Source organism: Gasterosteus aculeatus, chromosome X, assembly GCF_964276395.1.
Source record: "Gasterosteus aculeatus chromosome X, fGasAcu3.hap1.1, whole genome shotgun sequence".
Classification (NCBI taxonomy): domain Eukaryota; kingdom Metazoa; phylum Chordata; class Actinopteri; order Perciformes; family Gasterosteidae; genus Gasterosteus; species Gasterosteus aculeatus.
Genome location: NC_135698.1, coordinates 19,564,928 through 19,582,030, shown reverse-complemented (window position 1 = coordinate 19,582,030; position 17,103 = coordinate 19,564,928). Strand labels below are relative to the sequence as shown.

The 17,103-nt window shown below is 43.0% G+C and overlaps 2 protein-coding genes across 2 annotated transcripts; one reads left to right on the top strand and one right to left on the bottom strand.

The window, feature by feature from the left end:
* Window positions 1-1,031: 1,031 nt before the first annotated feature.
* Window positions 1,032-5,155, top strand: islr2 (immunoglobulin superfamily containing leucine-rich repeat 2). The gene is made up of 2 exons (XM_040162502.2): window positions 1,032-1,377; window positions 2,034-5,155. Exon 2 carries the CDS (start codon window positions 2,043-2,045, stop codon window positions 4,170-4,172), a length of 2,130 nt encoding a protein of 709 aa, XP_040018436.2. The 5' UTR covers window positions 1,032-1,377; window positions 2,034-2,042; the 3' UTR covers window positions 4,173-5,155.
* A 433-nt stretch (window positions 5,156-5,588) lies between these two features.
* On the bottom strand, window positions 5,589-16,290 carry stra6 (signaling receptor and transporter of retinol STRA6). Its single transcript, XM_040162503.2, has 17 exons — window positions 15,932-16,290; window positions 15,054-15,120; window positions 14,222-14,304; window positions 13,439-13,572; window positions 12,936-13,102; window positions 11,938-12,063; window positions 11,146-11,216; window positions 10,795-10,874; window positions 10,630-10,691; window positions 10,390-10,552; window positions 10,205-10,280; window positions 9,649-9,782; window positions 9,090-9,207; window positions 8,767-8,868; window positions 8,496-8,659; window positions 7,744-7,881; window positions 5,589-6,558 (listed from the first exon to the last, which is right to left on the bottom strand). Exons 1-17 carry the CDS (start codon window positions 16,000-16,002, stop codon window positions 6,305-6,307), a joined length of 2,010 nt encoding a protein of 669 aa, XP_040018437.2. The 5' UTR covers window positions 16,003-16,290; the 3' UTR covers window positions 5,589-6,304.
* Between the last annotated feature and the right edge of the window lie 813 nt (window positions 16,291-17,103).

The window sequence follows — 17,103 nt, the reverse complement described above, 5'->3', positions numbered from 1 at the left end:
ATCTGAGTATAAAAATAAAACACTTTGCCTAAACGGAACCACACCCGGTCCGGAGTCATTACGTTAATGGAAGGCTTCAGCAAAGCCAGTCAAAACATCACGTTTATAGAGCTGCCAACTTTTCAAAAAACGTGGAATTAAGAGATCTTGTCGGGTCTTGTCCATGGCGGACGGTAGGCGCCACCTACCGTCGGGGAGGTTGAAGAGGAACTTCTCGTTAAATAATATGTGTGACTTAAAGACCGAAATGAGTGGACTTGTGAGCCCTGCGTTAATAAACTAAAATGCAGTGAAATAACACAGAACGTTCCATGAAACGTGAAATAATGAAAGTGGCTTACAAGGACAAAACCGCCTGTAATTTGATGGCGTATCACACGTCCTGGTTCTGACCACGTGGTTTGTTGTTTGACTCCGCGTTCATACTGCAGCTCACCACACGGTGGCAGTATTAGAGCAGGAGATAAAACATATAGGGAAGAATTACGACGAATAATGTTCATTTAATATCAAAGTCATAAGCGACCACATGCACGTTAAACTAACCAGTGCATTAACTAGAATTCGAAGCAGTGACATGGTAATAACGTTTGTGATCACATTCCTACCATGAAAAAGGTTTCTAATGCATTTGCTTTTTATCCCACTTCTGACTGTATCACATTACAATCACCACAATTGACAAATTTGGTACCACGTCCCATCATGAAAAGCCATCAAATGATCTGCATCTGATATGGGTCCGGATTCTGTGACTTAAATCACTCGAGTCCTCTGAATTCATCCTCCTTTTTCTTTGTTTGTCTATTTGCTTGCTTGTTGTTTTTGCCTTTTACTAATAAAGAGCATTTCATTAAACGGGAATCGTGTCCTTAGCCTCGTTCCAGCAGGACAACTTAAAACCCGTCAGTGCGTTTGCAACGTCTCGTCTGTGTTTTAATGAAAGACAATATGCTGCAGTCACTCCGAATGAGGTCAAAGATTAGGCTCGGGTCGGGGTAATAAATGAAACATTGGATCCTAAATTATTCATTTTCTTAGAGGCTCGAGGCATCTGTATCTTTAATGGTGAGGACAGAGATGGGAGAGGCTGCGCGTTCACGACTCCCCTTCTCGCTCTGTCGCGTCGGGGACGCGCAATGAATCCCACACTAGCTGGAGAGGAAAAAAGCGCCGACGGACTGCAACAGCGACTCACCGGGAAAAAAAATGTTCCCTCCACCGCCCTTCATCAACGCTGATGTCTGCCAAAGTCATGTGAAAGGATCCGCTACGTACAAGGACTCGAGTTTTTTGGACCATTGAACTTGTTTAGTTGGATTGTAAACTCCAGGAAGTGATTGAAAACACACAGGGATTGAAGTTCAAACAGGACAGGTAAGATGATTCAGTAGTTAATGGGGTAAAAGTACTGCAGGTAAAAGATGAGAAAAGAAGCATCCGAATCTAAACTAAGGAGGAAAACACCGCCCTGTCGGTTGATTGGGACTCTGGTAACGCACAAGGGCATCTACGTGCAAAATCTCAATGTGACACTGGAAATGATGCTTTTCAACTCTTGCTAAAGTGAAATGTATTTGATTCTGCAAAAATCATGTTTCACCAGTTTCATTAGCGCAGGTTTGTCCGCACACGGTTGTTGCGACAGGCTGAGGGATGGAGAGACCAACTGACCCTCAAATTGCCGCAAACATAACACAGCATATGTGCATGTAGGGTTTTCTAATGTGCTCGGAGACTTCCAGAAATGTGTATTTAATGAACTACATTGTTTCAAGTAGCATACCATGTAAAAAAATAGGAAAATTAGAATGGGATCGTATTATGACAGCAGCAGCAGTATTTATCTATGATTTCTTTTAATTTTCTGTTTCTTGCATTTCACAAGTTCATAATGCAATTTCGATCATAATGCAATTTCGCTGTTGAGTGGATATGGAATGTAAAAGCTTCGACAGTACATTTCTTGTGCTGTACTGGATGTTATTTTATTGCCTGGTAAAAACTTTACCTCTGATAATTGATGCCTGCAGGTGCAGAAAATGGCGCGACGGCTCCTGCAGCTTCTTGCCTTGTGGACGACTGTGGTCGGCAATGTGCAGTGCTGTCCAGAGCTCTGTAGCTGCCAGGATAAACATACCCACCAGATTGCTGACTGTGCTTACAAAGAGCTGCAGGAGGTACCTGAGGGTCTCCCCTCCAATGTTACCACTGTGAACCTTTCTGCCAACAAGATTAAATTACTGAAAAGTAAAAGCTTCATCGATATCACACAAGTCTCCTCTCTCTGGCTGGCCCACAATGAGATTGTTACCATAGAAACGGACACCTTGGCCCCCTTGATCCAGCTCCGCAACCTGGACATCAGCCGCAACAAAATTGTGGACTTTCCCTGGGAGGACCTGCGCAACCTCACAGGCCTGCAGCTTCTGAGAATGAACAACAATGAGATGGTGAACCTTCCAAAAGACGCCTTTACCAATCTCAAAGACCTACGCTCGCTGCGAATCAACCACAACAAGTTCACCGTCATTGAGCAGGGTACATTCAGTGCGCTCTCCTCCATGTCTCACCTGCAGATTTTCGACAACCCTTTCACGTGCTCCTGCAATCTGGAGTGGCTGAGGGATTGGATCACGACAACCAAGATATCTGTCCCCAGTCCAAACTTAATTACATGTGAGGCCCCCGAACACCTGAAGGGTACAATGGTTACGTTGATTCCCAAACTGGACTGTGTAGCCCCAACCGTCAAAATATCCAGCGAACCCAACGTTGAGAACACAGAGATCAGTGAGGGATTGATGGTCATCTTAAATTGTGAGACAACGGGGAGCCCCACACCGCAGATCAGCTGGGAGGTGACTGCAGGAAATCAGAATTTTCTGTTCTCCCTGCCCTCCACCGGAGAGATGAATGATGTGCCAATTAATGATAAAACAACCAACGGTCGATTCCTGGTCTTTAGAAACGGCTCTCTCATCGTCCCTCGGATGAGTAAAAGGGAAGATGGAGATTACAGCTGCTCTGCGGGGAATGATTTAGGCAGGGCTGAGAGCAGTGTTAAACTGGCTATGGCTGTCACCCAAAAACATGGCATAGACTCGAAGCCCGATTCTACACTGGAGAAGATCCGCCCATCAGTTAAAAAACCTGCAGAGGCCGGTAGCTCCATAAACAACGTCATCAACTGGACCAAGCCCGACGGAAAGCCAAAGGGAGGCCCTGAAGGTCCATTCGACAAAAGTGCCGGCACGGGGCAGGTCGTAAAGGAGCACACCTTTGCAAGCAAGTGCGGCGTGAGGGAAAGCAGTGAATACATCTCGAACCACGCCTTCAACCTGAGCTTGGAGGACCTGAAGCAGTACACGTTTGATTCGGGCGTTATTGCCTTAGAAGTGTCAGAGACAGAGGCCAAAGTTCAGCTAAATCCGCTGCAGCTTCCCAGCAGCAAATCTAACCTTCACGTGAGTCAGACTGAGAACCAGGAAACAGTGAGTAAAGATGCCTTTGCCCCGTACCAGTCCTCATCCAGTAAAGTCACCTTGAACATGCTCTACCTCTGTGTAAATACAGGCAATGGACACTCCATGGTTCAGTGGTCCAATATAGAGGAGGGGGTTAACGCCTACCGCTTCCATGGTTTACATCCCGGCACCAATTACACACTTTGTCTCACCCATGGGGGGCAGGACTGCCAAGTCCAAGTGGTCTTCACGACCAGGAAGAAGATCCCCTCCCTGCTTATCATTGTGGTTGTTAGCATTTTCCTCCTGGGTCTGGCCACTGTCCCCTTATTTGGGGCCACCTGCTGTCATTTGTTATACAAGTACCAAGGAAAAACCTACAAGCTGATCATGAAGGCTCAGAATCCGGATCAGATGGAGAAACAGGCAACGGGAGATTTCGATCCCAGGGCGTCCTTTGTGGAGTCGGAGAAAACCTTCGACCCCAGCGAGTTAGGCGAGGGGGAGGGAGAGGCCGACGGGGAGGAAGGAGACGGGGAGGCCGACGGGAGCGTGGTGACAGAGTCCATCCCCGGGTCCTCATCCAAAACCAACCCGGAGGAGTTCGAAGTGGGCTCGGAGTACAGCGACAAATTACCGCTGGGAGCGGAGGCGGTCAACATCTCGGAGGAGATCAACGGCAACTACAAGCAGCCGAGCCGCTGAGCTGCACGGGCGGCCGCGACCGAATCCTGTCACGTCGTTTACTTTCAAGGAGCCGGCCAATCACCCACCTCACCATTACTCCACGTTGAACATCGACGGCTTCTCATTCCAAAAAAAAAAAAAAAAGGTGGATCGTTTGAATTGTTTTTACCTCAGAAAGTGAATCACGCGTGAAGTACTTCATGTGACGTTTTTTTTAGTGAACTGTAAGGTTAAATTAGGAAACGCGTACAATGTTTACAACGCGCGCACTGATTTATACAGTTTGTAAAGAGCTCAAAACGGACGATAAAATCAGCTAAATGTCCGCGCGGTTTGGGCGGCGCGCAGAATTCGACGGAGTTTTACAAAAAAAAAATGTATTAACCGTTTTAAATAGCACAAACAACAAGTGCCATATTTTTTAAAGGGATTTTAAATAAAGTGACATCAGGGATCTCTCAACGGCTTATTACCACGTTCTCAAGTATCCACACTGCGGCCACGCGCGATGTTTGATCAAATGATGCACATGTTTGGTTTTGGTGCGCTGTCCTGTGAGACCAAAAGAAAAGAAAAGAAGAAGAGACATTGTGTTGTGTTTCACGTAAGGCTTTAGAATTGTGCGACTTTAAACCTCTTAATTGACGGCTGCTTGCTTACTCACGCTTTTTACATGACGTGTCCACGGCATGCCACGTAGCCTATTTCCGTGTGTGCTTTTTATTAGTGTAGACTAGAGGACTTTAGATGTTGCTGTCAACCTGTGATGTGAAGCCATGTCAATGGAAATGTTAATTACGTTTTTTTTTTTTTTTTTTACGACGGTCAGTTTCTATGAAGCCTGAACTAAAGGTGTCCGGCGGCTTCACTGTGTTGTACGTGGATGTATATAGTGAGTTTTTGTGAACTGTTGTAAAACCAAACGAAAAACAAAACCAGTAACCTTTTAAGATTTTTTTTTTATATCTTATGTAAGTGGAATTAATAAAACATGAAACTCGTGTCCGCATGTCTTGTTCGTCTTTGACCTTCGCGCACGGAATTATTTCAGCGAAAATAACATTTGAAATGAACATTTGAAATATGCCGGAAATATTAATGACAAAAAAACTCCGATGGGCCACAATTTGATATATTTTATTTTATCGTTCCAGATTTCAGCCCCGTTAATTATTATAGATATTTGTCTTTTGATGGATTTTCCTTATAGAGGTTTGGTTCGATGTCTTTGTCTTAATGTCAAATATATTTGATAAAAGAATCCGATGAAGTAAACAGACCTCGCAGAGTGACAGAGGGGAAAGAAAAGATGATCAACACAACGCTTCTCTTTGTCTTCTAACCCGCAGAGTCCATTCGGCTCCACACGCACGGCGCATTTAAATCAACACACTGCGGAATCTTTACAATCATTTAAATGACACAATAACATCAAACTGTTGAATAGGTTTTATTTACATATTAATCAGAAAGAAACATTCGGGTGTTCATACTTTCTCTTACAAGTCGACAGGATATTCCTGAGACAACGATACGGAAACGCTGCAGCAAGTGGTTTGATAGTTATATCTACAAATAAAACAGAAAATACATCTCATTTCTCTAGTTTTCCACAGGTTATTATTAATTACTCAAAACGTGTGCGACTGAATTTGATTTGTATTACCCTGTCTATGAAAACATTTCATTCTGAAAATTAATAAATAGCGAAATAATCTACATATTAATAGCCTTGTTGAAAAGGATGTTTCAGAGGAATTAATGCATTTAGTTTGGGTGACAACACATTTTGCTGCACATGCTCTGTATGATAACAACGTACTGGAAAACTCGTGCAATCCAACCATCAGGTTGAACCATAAAGCGCATGGTGCCATCCCCAAATAAACGCATAAATCCACCGAAAAGTACACAATGAGTGTCTTCAGTTGGGAGATCAGCAGCACACAGACTCTCACATCAGACTGGAGCACATCCACCTCATATAAGGCAGCCAGTTTAGCAGTAGGAGCACAAAGAAAGGCTCAGTGAATATCTCTACGTGTGGCACTGGACTATTAGTGCACTTATTGTGGGCAAATGATGTGACTTTATAACTTGCCCCAAAACCAAAAGAGACTCTGCACCGATCTTCAAGGTCACGTTCATGTTCATTTGCTGGCAGCGGTGTCCGCCTCCTTGGTTGCTGCCTCCTTGGTTGCTGCCTCCTTCTTGCCCCCCTCCTTGGCGCTGCGGTCCAGGCTCCCGTTCACGAAGCTCTCTGCGGCCTGGCGCAGGAAGTGCTTCCTGGTTCCCACCAGGGAGGGGTTGTTGACCAGGGTGTAGAGGAGATGCCAGTGCCTGCGGGCCCTCTTTGCGTCGGACACCTTTTGCTGTTTTTTCTCCTGATTGACCAGCTGGATCCCTGGAGGAATTCCAGACACGATAGCACCAATGGTATGTCATACACAGTCCTATCGTCACAAGAATAGCCTTTTTTAAAATCTTAAGTGAAATGGGAAAAGACTATAAGCCCTCTGATGACAAGCATCAGAAAGGGTAATAATAGAAAGCAATCATGTTCTAATCCTCTAAGCTTGGAGCCAGCATATTGCACATGCCATTAATACACTGAGAGCTTAAGCCCCTTGGGCCACATGAATACGAAGCACGCAATTATCGTAGCTCAACTGTGTGGAGAACTAATCTTTGTAAAATTATTTCCGATAATGCATTGTTCTGTGGGAGCAAACAAGCAACATCTCCACTGCACGTGTTTAAATAGACTCAGCCGTGACAAGAAGCCACTATCATCTATACGTCCTCGTGTGATCACATGTGTAGGCGACCATCACCTGCTGTTTGAGGCAAAACTATCACCGCAGATCAGCAATTAGCCACAAAGTAGCTGTTCATATGTCGTATGAATTACACAAATGACAGATGGGTTGAATAATGTGTATAATGGCGACTACAATGTGTCTCGGCGGCAGAGGCTGAGGCCTCAGACGAGTGTGGGCACGCTGCAAAGGACGGATGATTAGTTTATGACAGATTTGATTGAGACCAGCAGCAGGACTGTAAATTATTCCGCAGTGTGACTCAATTTTCGCCTGACATATTAAATCAGAGCGGCTAAGCTTTCATCTCTTCTGCGCGTGCAAGACACTGTTATGAACTTATTATGTGAAACATTGACCCGCCACTGAATTCTCAACATCTCTGGAGAAATGAAAGATGTTGCACTGACTTTACTGTAGATATGAAAGTTTAACTTTAGAGGACGAGACTGGCTGCGAAACAACAATGAGTTGATCCTTCAAACAAGTGATGCCGAAAGCCTAATAACACTTATTCATCATGGACCCCACTCCTCTGTCAAAACCACCATTTACATCTATTTAGTAGTCCAGCTGTTAAAAAATGACCATACATGAACTGTTTTCTTTTCAGTAACGTTAGTCAGAAAGCGTTAGGAAAGGACTAGCGAAAAGAAAAGATGTAAAGAAACACAGCCTTATCCTTTAACTGTATGAACACGGTGAACCTGAGCTGAATCATTATTCCTTAATGATCATGTAGATTAAGATAGGAGTTTTGTGCTACAGACCCTCTTCAGCACCCCGCGACCCCTCTGCAGCGCTGCTCTCCTGGCCCACGGACTGCAGCATCATCCCGCAGAAGGCCTTCATCACAGGGTGCGACTGGCTCACCTCAATCTTCAGATAATGAGCATAGCAGCGGTAGGCTGCAGATAGACACGGGGAGGGGGGGGATCACTCGGATGGGGAAAAAAGCAATAAACACATAGGACTGCAGCCTATGTTGGCTTTGAGGCTATCGCACATAATGGGCCATCACACATACTTTTTTTTTTTTAAAACCACCTGCTTTTTACGGACAACAGATGTCTTAAAATCGACAGCCCTTTCAGAGATTGGTGTGCAATTACAGTCCACCGCTCAGAATACAGATATCATTGCCGCTGCACTGAGCTGCTAGCAGAGTAAAGTGGAAAGGACACGCAATTCTAGCCTTTAAGTGGGATCAGTGAAAGTGCATTCGCTCAAAAGGAAATTGCTTCTTTTTATGCATCCACAGTGAAAGGGGGAAAAAAGCCCAGTGTCATTTTTTTGTATAAAAAGGTAAAAGCGTGTTGTTAATACCAATCAATATGTAAACTTTGTGTGTATGATGCTAAAACACCAAAAAGTGTAGGAGAATGTCAAATAGAATTGAGCATCCCCGAGCAGCGCCTTGTTTATTCATAGTTAGAACCCGTTTTAAATGCACCTAAAGAGCGAGATTTATTTTTACTGCTGATGGCAGTGAACTTGATCTGCTGCTTTGGCTGCATCTCACCTGGGTCAAATGCCTCCACATTGCGGTTAAGAAGACTGATGTCCATTCGTCCCATGTGGACAATGTTGAACAGGGCGGTGATGATCATGCGCCACACTGCCAGTAGCACCCCGATCAGAACATTGACTGGAAAGAGCAGGTACGTCAGCAGGAACAGATTCCCCCTGTAAACAGCATAGGATGGATTCCATATAAAGGACAAAGCCGCAAGTATCCAACAGTAAAATATATGAACATGAGATGATACATAGCTCAGAATATTATGACTCACCTGTTGTCAAGGTCTCGTGTTCCCGCCGTTTTTTTGATGAAGCAAAACCTGCCTGTGATATGTTGAATCAACACAGCCAAGAGAATCATCAGCCAGAAGGGCCTGAAGGGACAAAATCAAAAGTCAAACCTCTCCTGCATCACCTGTTTTGAGCTGACGGAACAATATCGGACAAATCCATTACTGTGAAAATGATGTTGCTGTTGATGGAAAACGGTTCCAGGTGTCAAGTCTTCAGAAAGCATGAAAGCAGCCTCAATTCTATATCAACCAAAATGCATTTTGGAGTCATCCAACACAGGGAAGTGAGGTGTGACGCTCACCACATGCTCCACAGGATCTGAAAGAGAATCAGATTCTGTCCGTGCAGTACAGGCATGAAGATGAGGAAGACGGTGACCAGAAGGCAGAGGAAGAATACCATGGTTTGGATGATCATGCCTGCAGGGGAGAGATCAGAGCTTCAAGGCCTCCAACATGAAATCTACACACTGCACAGACTATCTGTGCCAATGGCAGTAAGGCCAGAGGCGATCAATAGTTTCTATTGCAAAGCCTTAAGAACAGAATTGGAGATATATCCAAAAACAAAGATTCAGGGAGCTATGAGCTGACAGAGTGCTATTGACACAGCGTGACATGTTAAAATATAAGGCCTGGCTGCATTGCCATTATTGTTTTATTCATCTGATGTACAAAGCATATACCCTGCTGTTGGAGGTATAATAGCTAATATATGATGCACAATATCCAAGGTCCAGCAGCATTTCTGAAGCCAAAAATGAACAATAAAAATAATACACAAAATAAAATAAAAAACATACTGGAGATAAGGTTTTCAACAAGAGGGGAATCTATTTTCTTGAGTCAATGCAGCTGTACCGATGCAAATGTGAGCTGCAGTGAAGCTGGTGAATCCCATCCAGCAGACCAGTGCTGGTCGCGAAGCCCTGATCCGTCTCTGGCAGTTGTAAACATTATAGATATCTCCTCTGTACAGCCCCTTCAGGTTTGACCTGCGGATGCAAAAACACAATCAAGACAATGAAGCAAACCACAGACAGATTCGTCCATAAATGTACAAATTACATACGTAATTGAAGAGGTAATTTAGCAGGGGATACAACCGAAAGGCAATTCAATAGTCAACGTAGAAACCCATTTATTTTAATACGACGTAATTTATGGTAATGGGACACTATTTCATTTCTTATCTTAATAGCCATTTTCAATTCCGGCTGCAGCTAACACAGAGTAAATCCTACTCTATCCATTTGGATGATTAGTACTCTATTATGTTATAATAACTCCTCTGTGAACCATCTCATTATAATGAAGGAACGTGCACAAGAAGCATGCTCCGGAATTTTGGAATATATTGGGAAGAAATAATAGAAGAACAGAAAGGAAAATACAGCTTGTTCTATTTCACACCTACCGATGCAGAACCATGGAGCGCATGAGCATGGCCAAGTTGACCAAACCAGAGAGGGTCATTGCTGAGATATAGCACACTGTAGGGAGAGGAGCACACCACATTCAGTCATTCACTAACAATATGAATGCATATTTAGCATCTCTCATGTCATTAACCGGCTGCTTTTCCTTTCGAGTCTCACTCACCTTCTACACACCATATGTAATGAATCACTATTCTGGTCACTTCATGTTTGTCCGGAGACAGCATGATCTTGAAGCCAGCTAAAACGTTGGCAATGTCTTCATCGACCCCCATGCGGGCAGTCTGGAGATGCGGCACCACTGCTGAGATCAGTAGAAGACCAATCTAAAAAGCAAAAGGAATTACCGGACAGTGTGTAGCATTACCGACTGAATTGTCAGTCTAATAGATATGGTACCTACCTGATAGAGGCTAACAAATGACACCACAGCAGAAATAGCCAACTTCAGTGGAAACCGGAAGGCTGTTAGATAGTAAATGATAAGATGGAATAGTTTAGTCAAATTTAAATGACAAGACCACAATTAAAGACACCACCAGGAAACCAGCAAAACCAACATGTTTACCTTCCTCTGGTGTATAAATATACGACTTCACAGCATCAGTTATTCTTTGAGAGAGCTTTGGGGTCTCTGAGCTGGATGTGCTGGGATAAAAGTAGACAGAGGGACACATTTACACCCGATTTTAAGAAGCTCATCGATCATCAAATAAAAAGAAGTGGTACTTTGGAGGTAGAGTAAAACATTCTACAAATGGAAGTACACTGCATTATGTACTGGTATACCAGTATATATTTATGTAAATGAAAAAGAAAACAAAAGTTCCTTTTTCGTTTGAAGGCTTTGGCAGTAGTTCAACATCACATCTAACACTGCAGCAAAGTGTGTTTTACTGCTTTAGGCTACAATTCTCACCTGATTTTGGTGGTCTTCTTCATCTTGAGTATTTTCTTCACATAATCTTTATAGTAGCTGCTGCTGAGATCCTAATAGTGAAAACATGTACAGCAATGAGGAACCAAGTGATATTGTATAAAGTAAAAGTTACAAGTTATTACAAAAGTTAAGATATTTCTGCAAAGATGAAATATATTATTTGACAGATGTTTGGCCTCACGCCTCACTTTCATAATCCTGAAATGCTTTGTACGTGTGCATCAGGTATTGTTTCAATTTGAACTTCATTTTGCATTTATTGTCATGGAAAAATGCTTCCCGTATCTATGCAAAGTTATGGTATCAGGTACGTTCCCATGGGGGGGGGGGAGGGGCCCCAGCTTTGTCCCACCCACACTGAGATTAGCACCCCATAAACACACCATTGTCTCTCCTGAGTGAAAAAACAAGGCAACCTTTTCATAATCTGCTCAGGAACATAATATAAACCAATCACGTCAAATCTACTTAAAATGATTAGACGTGCGGCGTGCTGCGTTGGACTTCATATTTTCCCTCAGCCTAGACTGTATGAGCTCCATAAGCCCCTTGATTAGAAGGTGGCTTAGAAAGGTTCCTCATGTGCACAGATTCAGAAGAAATGTGCGTCTTAGAGGTTTTTTCTGTAAACACTACATGCTGAAGTGAATGTAGAAAAACAATCTCGTGTCCGGTTCGTTGTGTAAGGGGGACAAACAGTTAGTGTCTAAGGGCTGTGCAACCGACCTGAAGCGGACATGGCAAAGGAGCTGCACTCAGATCAAGACTTACCTCCGAAGCATTGTTCTTTTCTGTGCCCTTTAAGCCCTTGAATAGAAAAAGGGGATACTGGAAACTAAGGAATGCCAAGCAAGCTATCTGGGGCAAGCTGGAGAAAAGTGAGTAGTACTTGTGTATCTGGAAAAGAATCAAAAAGGAAATACTTTAAATCACCTAAAAAACTCAAAGGGACTGGAACAACACAATAAAAACGCCATTGTATTGATACAAAAAGGGGACACAAATGGCTGTGAGTGACGTGATGTCTGCATGTTGGCCAAATGGGATACGCACAACAACACAAACATCTGACACCTTCATGCGCCAGGTTTTATGATTCAGTGCCATAAAAAATACTAACATCTAGTTCATTAGTGTTATCATAAAGTTCACACCAAATGCCGTGTTTGGAAATAGATACTACAATAAGTATGATATTTATTCAAATGTATTCTACAGTCTTTGTGTTAAGCTTAGTCATGCAGATCAGCTCAAATGTTTCATGCAGGGTTTGGTGAGCGCTCGCTCATGGTGGGATCATCAAGAAAAGAAGAAAGCATCCAAAAGAAAGAAGAAACCATCCAAAGCCTGGGTGTCTCTCTTTAGGAACACACTAAACTGATTAACTGTGGCAAAGCTTTTGATTAAGACCGACGGACAGTGGAACAAATCATTTTGAGTCTCAAACATTCATGTCAGAGAAAACCAAACAACATGGACAAAGTCCAGGATCAAGTAAGTGAGTTAAAAACTGCAAAAAGTGTCCATCTGAAAAGCCTGATATTCATCTTTTCAAATCACATCTCTTATATGTACCACAGACCAGCATTGTTCTGGCAATTAATGGCTTTCCAGACCGCAACAAATCTGCTTTTTATCTGAAATACTCCTTCAAACTCAAACAGATGACACATTTAATCCAGTGACAATCTAGACAATATAAATCACTTGACTCATCATGAATGTATTTCTTTCTCATAAAAGCAGCTATTGATGCTTTATTTGCTTACCAATGGTGTTTTGGGACAGTCAATTTTCTGCCAGACCAGAACACCAAAGTGTGTCCAAGACAAGAGGCTACCAAGTACATAGCCAACTTTATTATGTAAAGTACCACATGCCAGGAGAGGGTAGTATAGTGCGGGGTAGTAGAAGACTCCCAGAATCACCCAGTTCTCTGCAAATACAAAAGAATTCTGTGAAGACCAAGCAGAGCATCGAAAGCAAGACACACTGGTTTGTGATTGGATCAAATTGCACTTTCTTGTTTCTTGCTCTTCTGAGTTTGTCTCTCTATGGTTGAATGCACTTATTGTAAGTCGCTTCGGATAAAATCCTCTAAAAGCTAAATGACATGTAATGTAATGTAATTAACAAGAGCACAAAATAAAAAGACAAATGGAAGCAAAATAATTACAAAATAGTGACACAACCTAACTACTTACAGTAGTATTAAAGTCTGTGGAAAAACAGGCTGATTCGAGTGCTGAAAGCACCACAGCGACTTTCTTACGCTTGTTCTCCGTGTCGGTTGTGAAGGGGAGGGGGTTTGGAGACGTGATCAGGCCCCACAGTTTGCACAGAAGCACTCCAAACACGGCCACTGCAAGGCCCTTGTGCTGCGTATGATCCAGGAAGTTGACCGGACTGTGAAACCAAGCAGTATTTAGTATTTAGAGCCCGGGTGTTACCAGCCTCACATTTGAATGTGACAGTAGTATAATCGACTATGCGCATTCGCTGAGCATGAAAGCTCTCATCAGCACCAAAACCCCATAATTACCATGCATGGTTTACTTTAGCTAAAGGTTTCCTACATCAACGGTTCCTATCATGTACATCCACGTACCATATTACTAGTTTATATGAAATTACCGGATGGTTTATCCTCTGTATACGCTTGTGTACTGTGAAAAATGAAAAGTGCCGACTGAAAGCTAATTTAATCAAGAACGTTAGTGCAGAATAATCCCCTTTTTGTTGGAATTTAAATTAGGGACACCATGTATTCTCAACATAGGAGGTCTTTTAAATATAATTTATGTTAAAGATGATTATTCGTCATATGGAATTAATACTGCGCTGTACTAACTTCCCTCAACATAATTAAGTGTTCATGGCACACAACATACTGAGATGAATGGAAGCCTGTGACTGACAGGTAAAAGGGAAATCAACTAGGACTGTAAATGATATGCATTGACTGTATGCTGCGCGGTCACATTACATTCACATTTTACTCCTGGTGTTTATTTTGAATCAAGGAATGAGATATAGAAAACCAATACAGCCTCACCTGAGTAAGCCGGGGAGTCCCTTCTGTCTGCTGCCCGCCTTTGTGCGTCTGGCTAAGATGGCCAGGATCAGCATGATAACGAGCTAGGAGGAGAAGAAACGTCCGTTAGCCTCATCTCCACAGTAGCATGCAGCTGTGGATCCCCCAGGGTTCAGGCCTGACCCTGCTTCCAACCCCGGCGTCTCATTAGTGCGCCCCACGGATGTGGTCTGAATGAATTGTCATCAGTCACGATCGCTGACCAAAGAGAGCTCAATGATCTGTTATGACCTGGGACACATTTAGGAAACACTAAGCTGGGACAATGTGGACATACTACGGTCTCTGGAACAGACATCAGGAGAGAGAGTAACCGAAATGTTAATCCAAGTGAACGTGTCTGGATCTCATGTGACATGATTGGTAGAATCTTCTGCACTGATTATTATAATGGATTTATTTTTTATTTTTAATAGTTATAAAATGTATTGAATGAAAATCCCCCGTAGAGAAAATGCATGATATATTTTGGTGAGTAAGTAAGTCACCATTTGTTCTGGATCTCCATCAAAAAACATATTGATAGCCACATAGTCGTATTCTTCAATGTGAATTGTTCAGAGTTGCCCACATCTGGATCACGTGGTCCCGTGAACAGGGGCCCTTTTTTCAACCAACGTGCAATAAAACATGTTGAACCTTTTCGAGACTAATAACCAAACAATGAATTATAACGTTAGGCGGGGTTAGACAGGGATTACTTTGATAGCAAAACCTTGCATAACTTAATCACCGAAAAGAACGTCATAAAACAAAAATATTTCTTGCATCACATTAATCCAACACAACTTACAGATATTGCAGTGATGCATATGTGGTAGAGCTTGTCATCAGCCGTAGGGTCACATGGAAGGATTACTCTAAAAAGAAAAAAGGAACAAAACATCTACACATGAGCAAAACTTAAGACTGAAGGATTTTAGTCAGTGAGCAGAAATACACCTATAAACCTCCCACACGTCATTGTCAGGACCATTTGTGGCTGGAAACTTTGTCGACCGAAATCCCACAGCAGAGATTTGCATTTAAACGGATTGGTGTCAGCGTGACACAGGAAAACAACCACGGCCTATGTTCACCTTCCTGTACACCAGAAGACTTGGTCTTGACTTATTTAAATAAACGCTACACACGTCTGTGAGCGTAGAGAAGGCAGCTTCCAGAGCCGGAGATTCGACATCTTTCATTACAGTCTCTTGCCTATCCGCACACAGAGTGTGAATTTAAGTCAATGTCAAAATGTTCTGTAAGTTCATTAGCTTGACATGGTGATCAACGACTGCAAATCCTGCATGTGCCCTGTTGTATTGTGGGAGGAGCCATGAGAAAAGAATAATGGGAAAATACTGTCAGTATCAGCTTCAAATTCAACATTTTAGTTTTTATGTTACACTACATCTACGCTTTTTGTGGTTGAAAGTATTTAACCAAAAAGTTATTTGGGGGTTAAATGCACTTTGGCAGTATTTCTGGTGCATGAAATTGAGCCAGCTTTTACAGGAACAAGAGCACACGCGGACACTGAAATGTGCCAAGAGTCACCTAATATCTCAATGCGAGCTGTATCTCACGGCTAAAGTTTTAAAAGGTAGGACGTGTACAAACCGGAAGACAAACACCAATAAAACATGCAAAACGATACTATACTTTACAGGCTTAGGATGTACTTACTCTTTTCCAATTTTGGACGGTAAAGGATCCAGGTCGGGGTACTCGTAGTCAAGTACAGCATCCTTATCCATTGTGCAGTCTCTTTTTTAAAAACAGGTCCACAGGAGGCTGGAACAGTTTTAACCACACTCGACTGGAGAGATGAAAGTTTCTCCTGAAGTAGGACTCAGTTGCTGCTCCGGAGGCTTCCTTGCTTCCCTGGGTTCGGTCTCACTCGGCTACTCTCCCTCGCAGCTTGTATTCAGGTGTCCTGGTCCCACGGTGGAGCTGAGAGTAATGTGACGGGTCCTGGCTGCAGCGTGCTGCCTCCACACTGCAAAGGCCCTATTTCAGCCGAGGGCTTCCACCACACTGGGATCCTGGGGAGGGAGGGAAAGGGGGGGCAGTGTGTGAAAGGAAGGAAAAAGTGGAGATCTGGGCAGGCAATCTGGAAGGCCACCTGTGATTTACAGGGATTACGTCTAGTTTTTGAGCTCGTGTTATTGGACCTGTGGCCTGATAGGTGACAAGGTCAGATATGCAGCGTTATAGAAACTCCAGCTGTACGAGGACTCAGCGGGTCGCTCGGAGCGAGGAGTCCTTCCTAGCGCAGTCGAGTTCCACATCGAGTTCACGTTTCTGAAATGTCAACCAGCAAATAAAAAATGAAAGCAAATGAAGCAGGACGAGGATGAGCGGAACGGTTTCAAGAAGGCGAGTCAGATCACACACGTCCACACACAGTGACTCTTCAGCTGGAAAAGGATCGAGGGAGGCTTCGTTCAATCCAGTACTTTGTATTCTACAGAAAAATGAAAATAAAAGATGTCCAAGGGCAATGTTCACATGTAAAACACTTTCTAAACCAGACACCCGCATCTTTAATTCTCCACTCCGATATCAAATGATTATATTGTTGAACAGAAAAACACTGCTTATCGTAACTGGGACAACGGTTGTTTTCCAAACAGTAACGAAAGTCATCCTGGAAACCAAAGATCCGAATGAGAGACGGGCTAAACTATGTTTTCAACATGATATGTAACTTAACAATAGGTACAGTCACACTGGCCTGAGGGGAATCATTTCTGTTCTAATGGTGTCATCTGTCAGCTCATAAAAGCAAAGATAAAGCGTTTTAGCCTCAGAGAACAAATTGAACTTATAAAACCATCAATTAGAGTTAAATCTAT

Bases quoted from the DNA above. Each gene is read 5' to 3' on its own strand.
- islr2 (XM_040162502.2), top strand. From the start codon at position 2,043: ATGGCGCGACGGCTCCTGCAGCTTCTTGCCTTGTGGACGACTGTGGTC.
- stra6 (XM_040162503.2), bottom strand. From the start codon at position 16,002: ATGGATAAGGATGCTGTACTTGACTACGAGTACCCCGACCTGGATCCT. The intron at 9,208-9,648 runs GTACAGCTGCAT...TCTCCCCTGCAG, and splicing joins TGCAGCTCACATTTGCATCG to GCATGATCATCCAAACCATG. The intron at 7,882-8,495 runs GTGAGATGCAGC...GTCTATCTGCAG, and splicing joins TGTGGAGGCATTTGACCCAG to CCTACCGCTGCTATGCTCAT.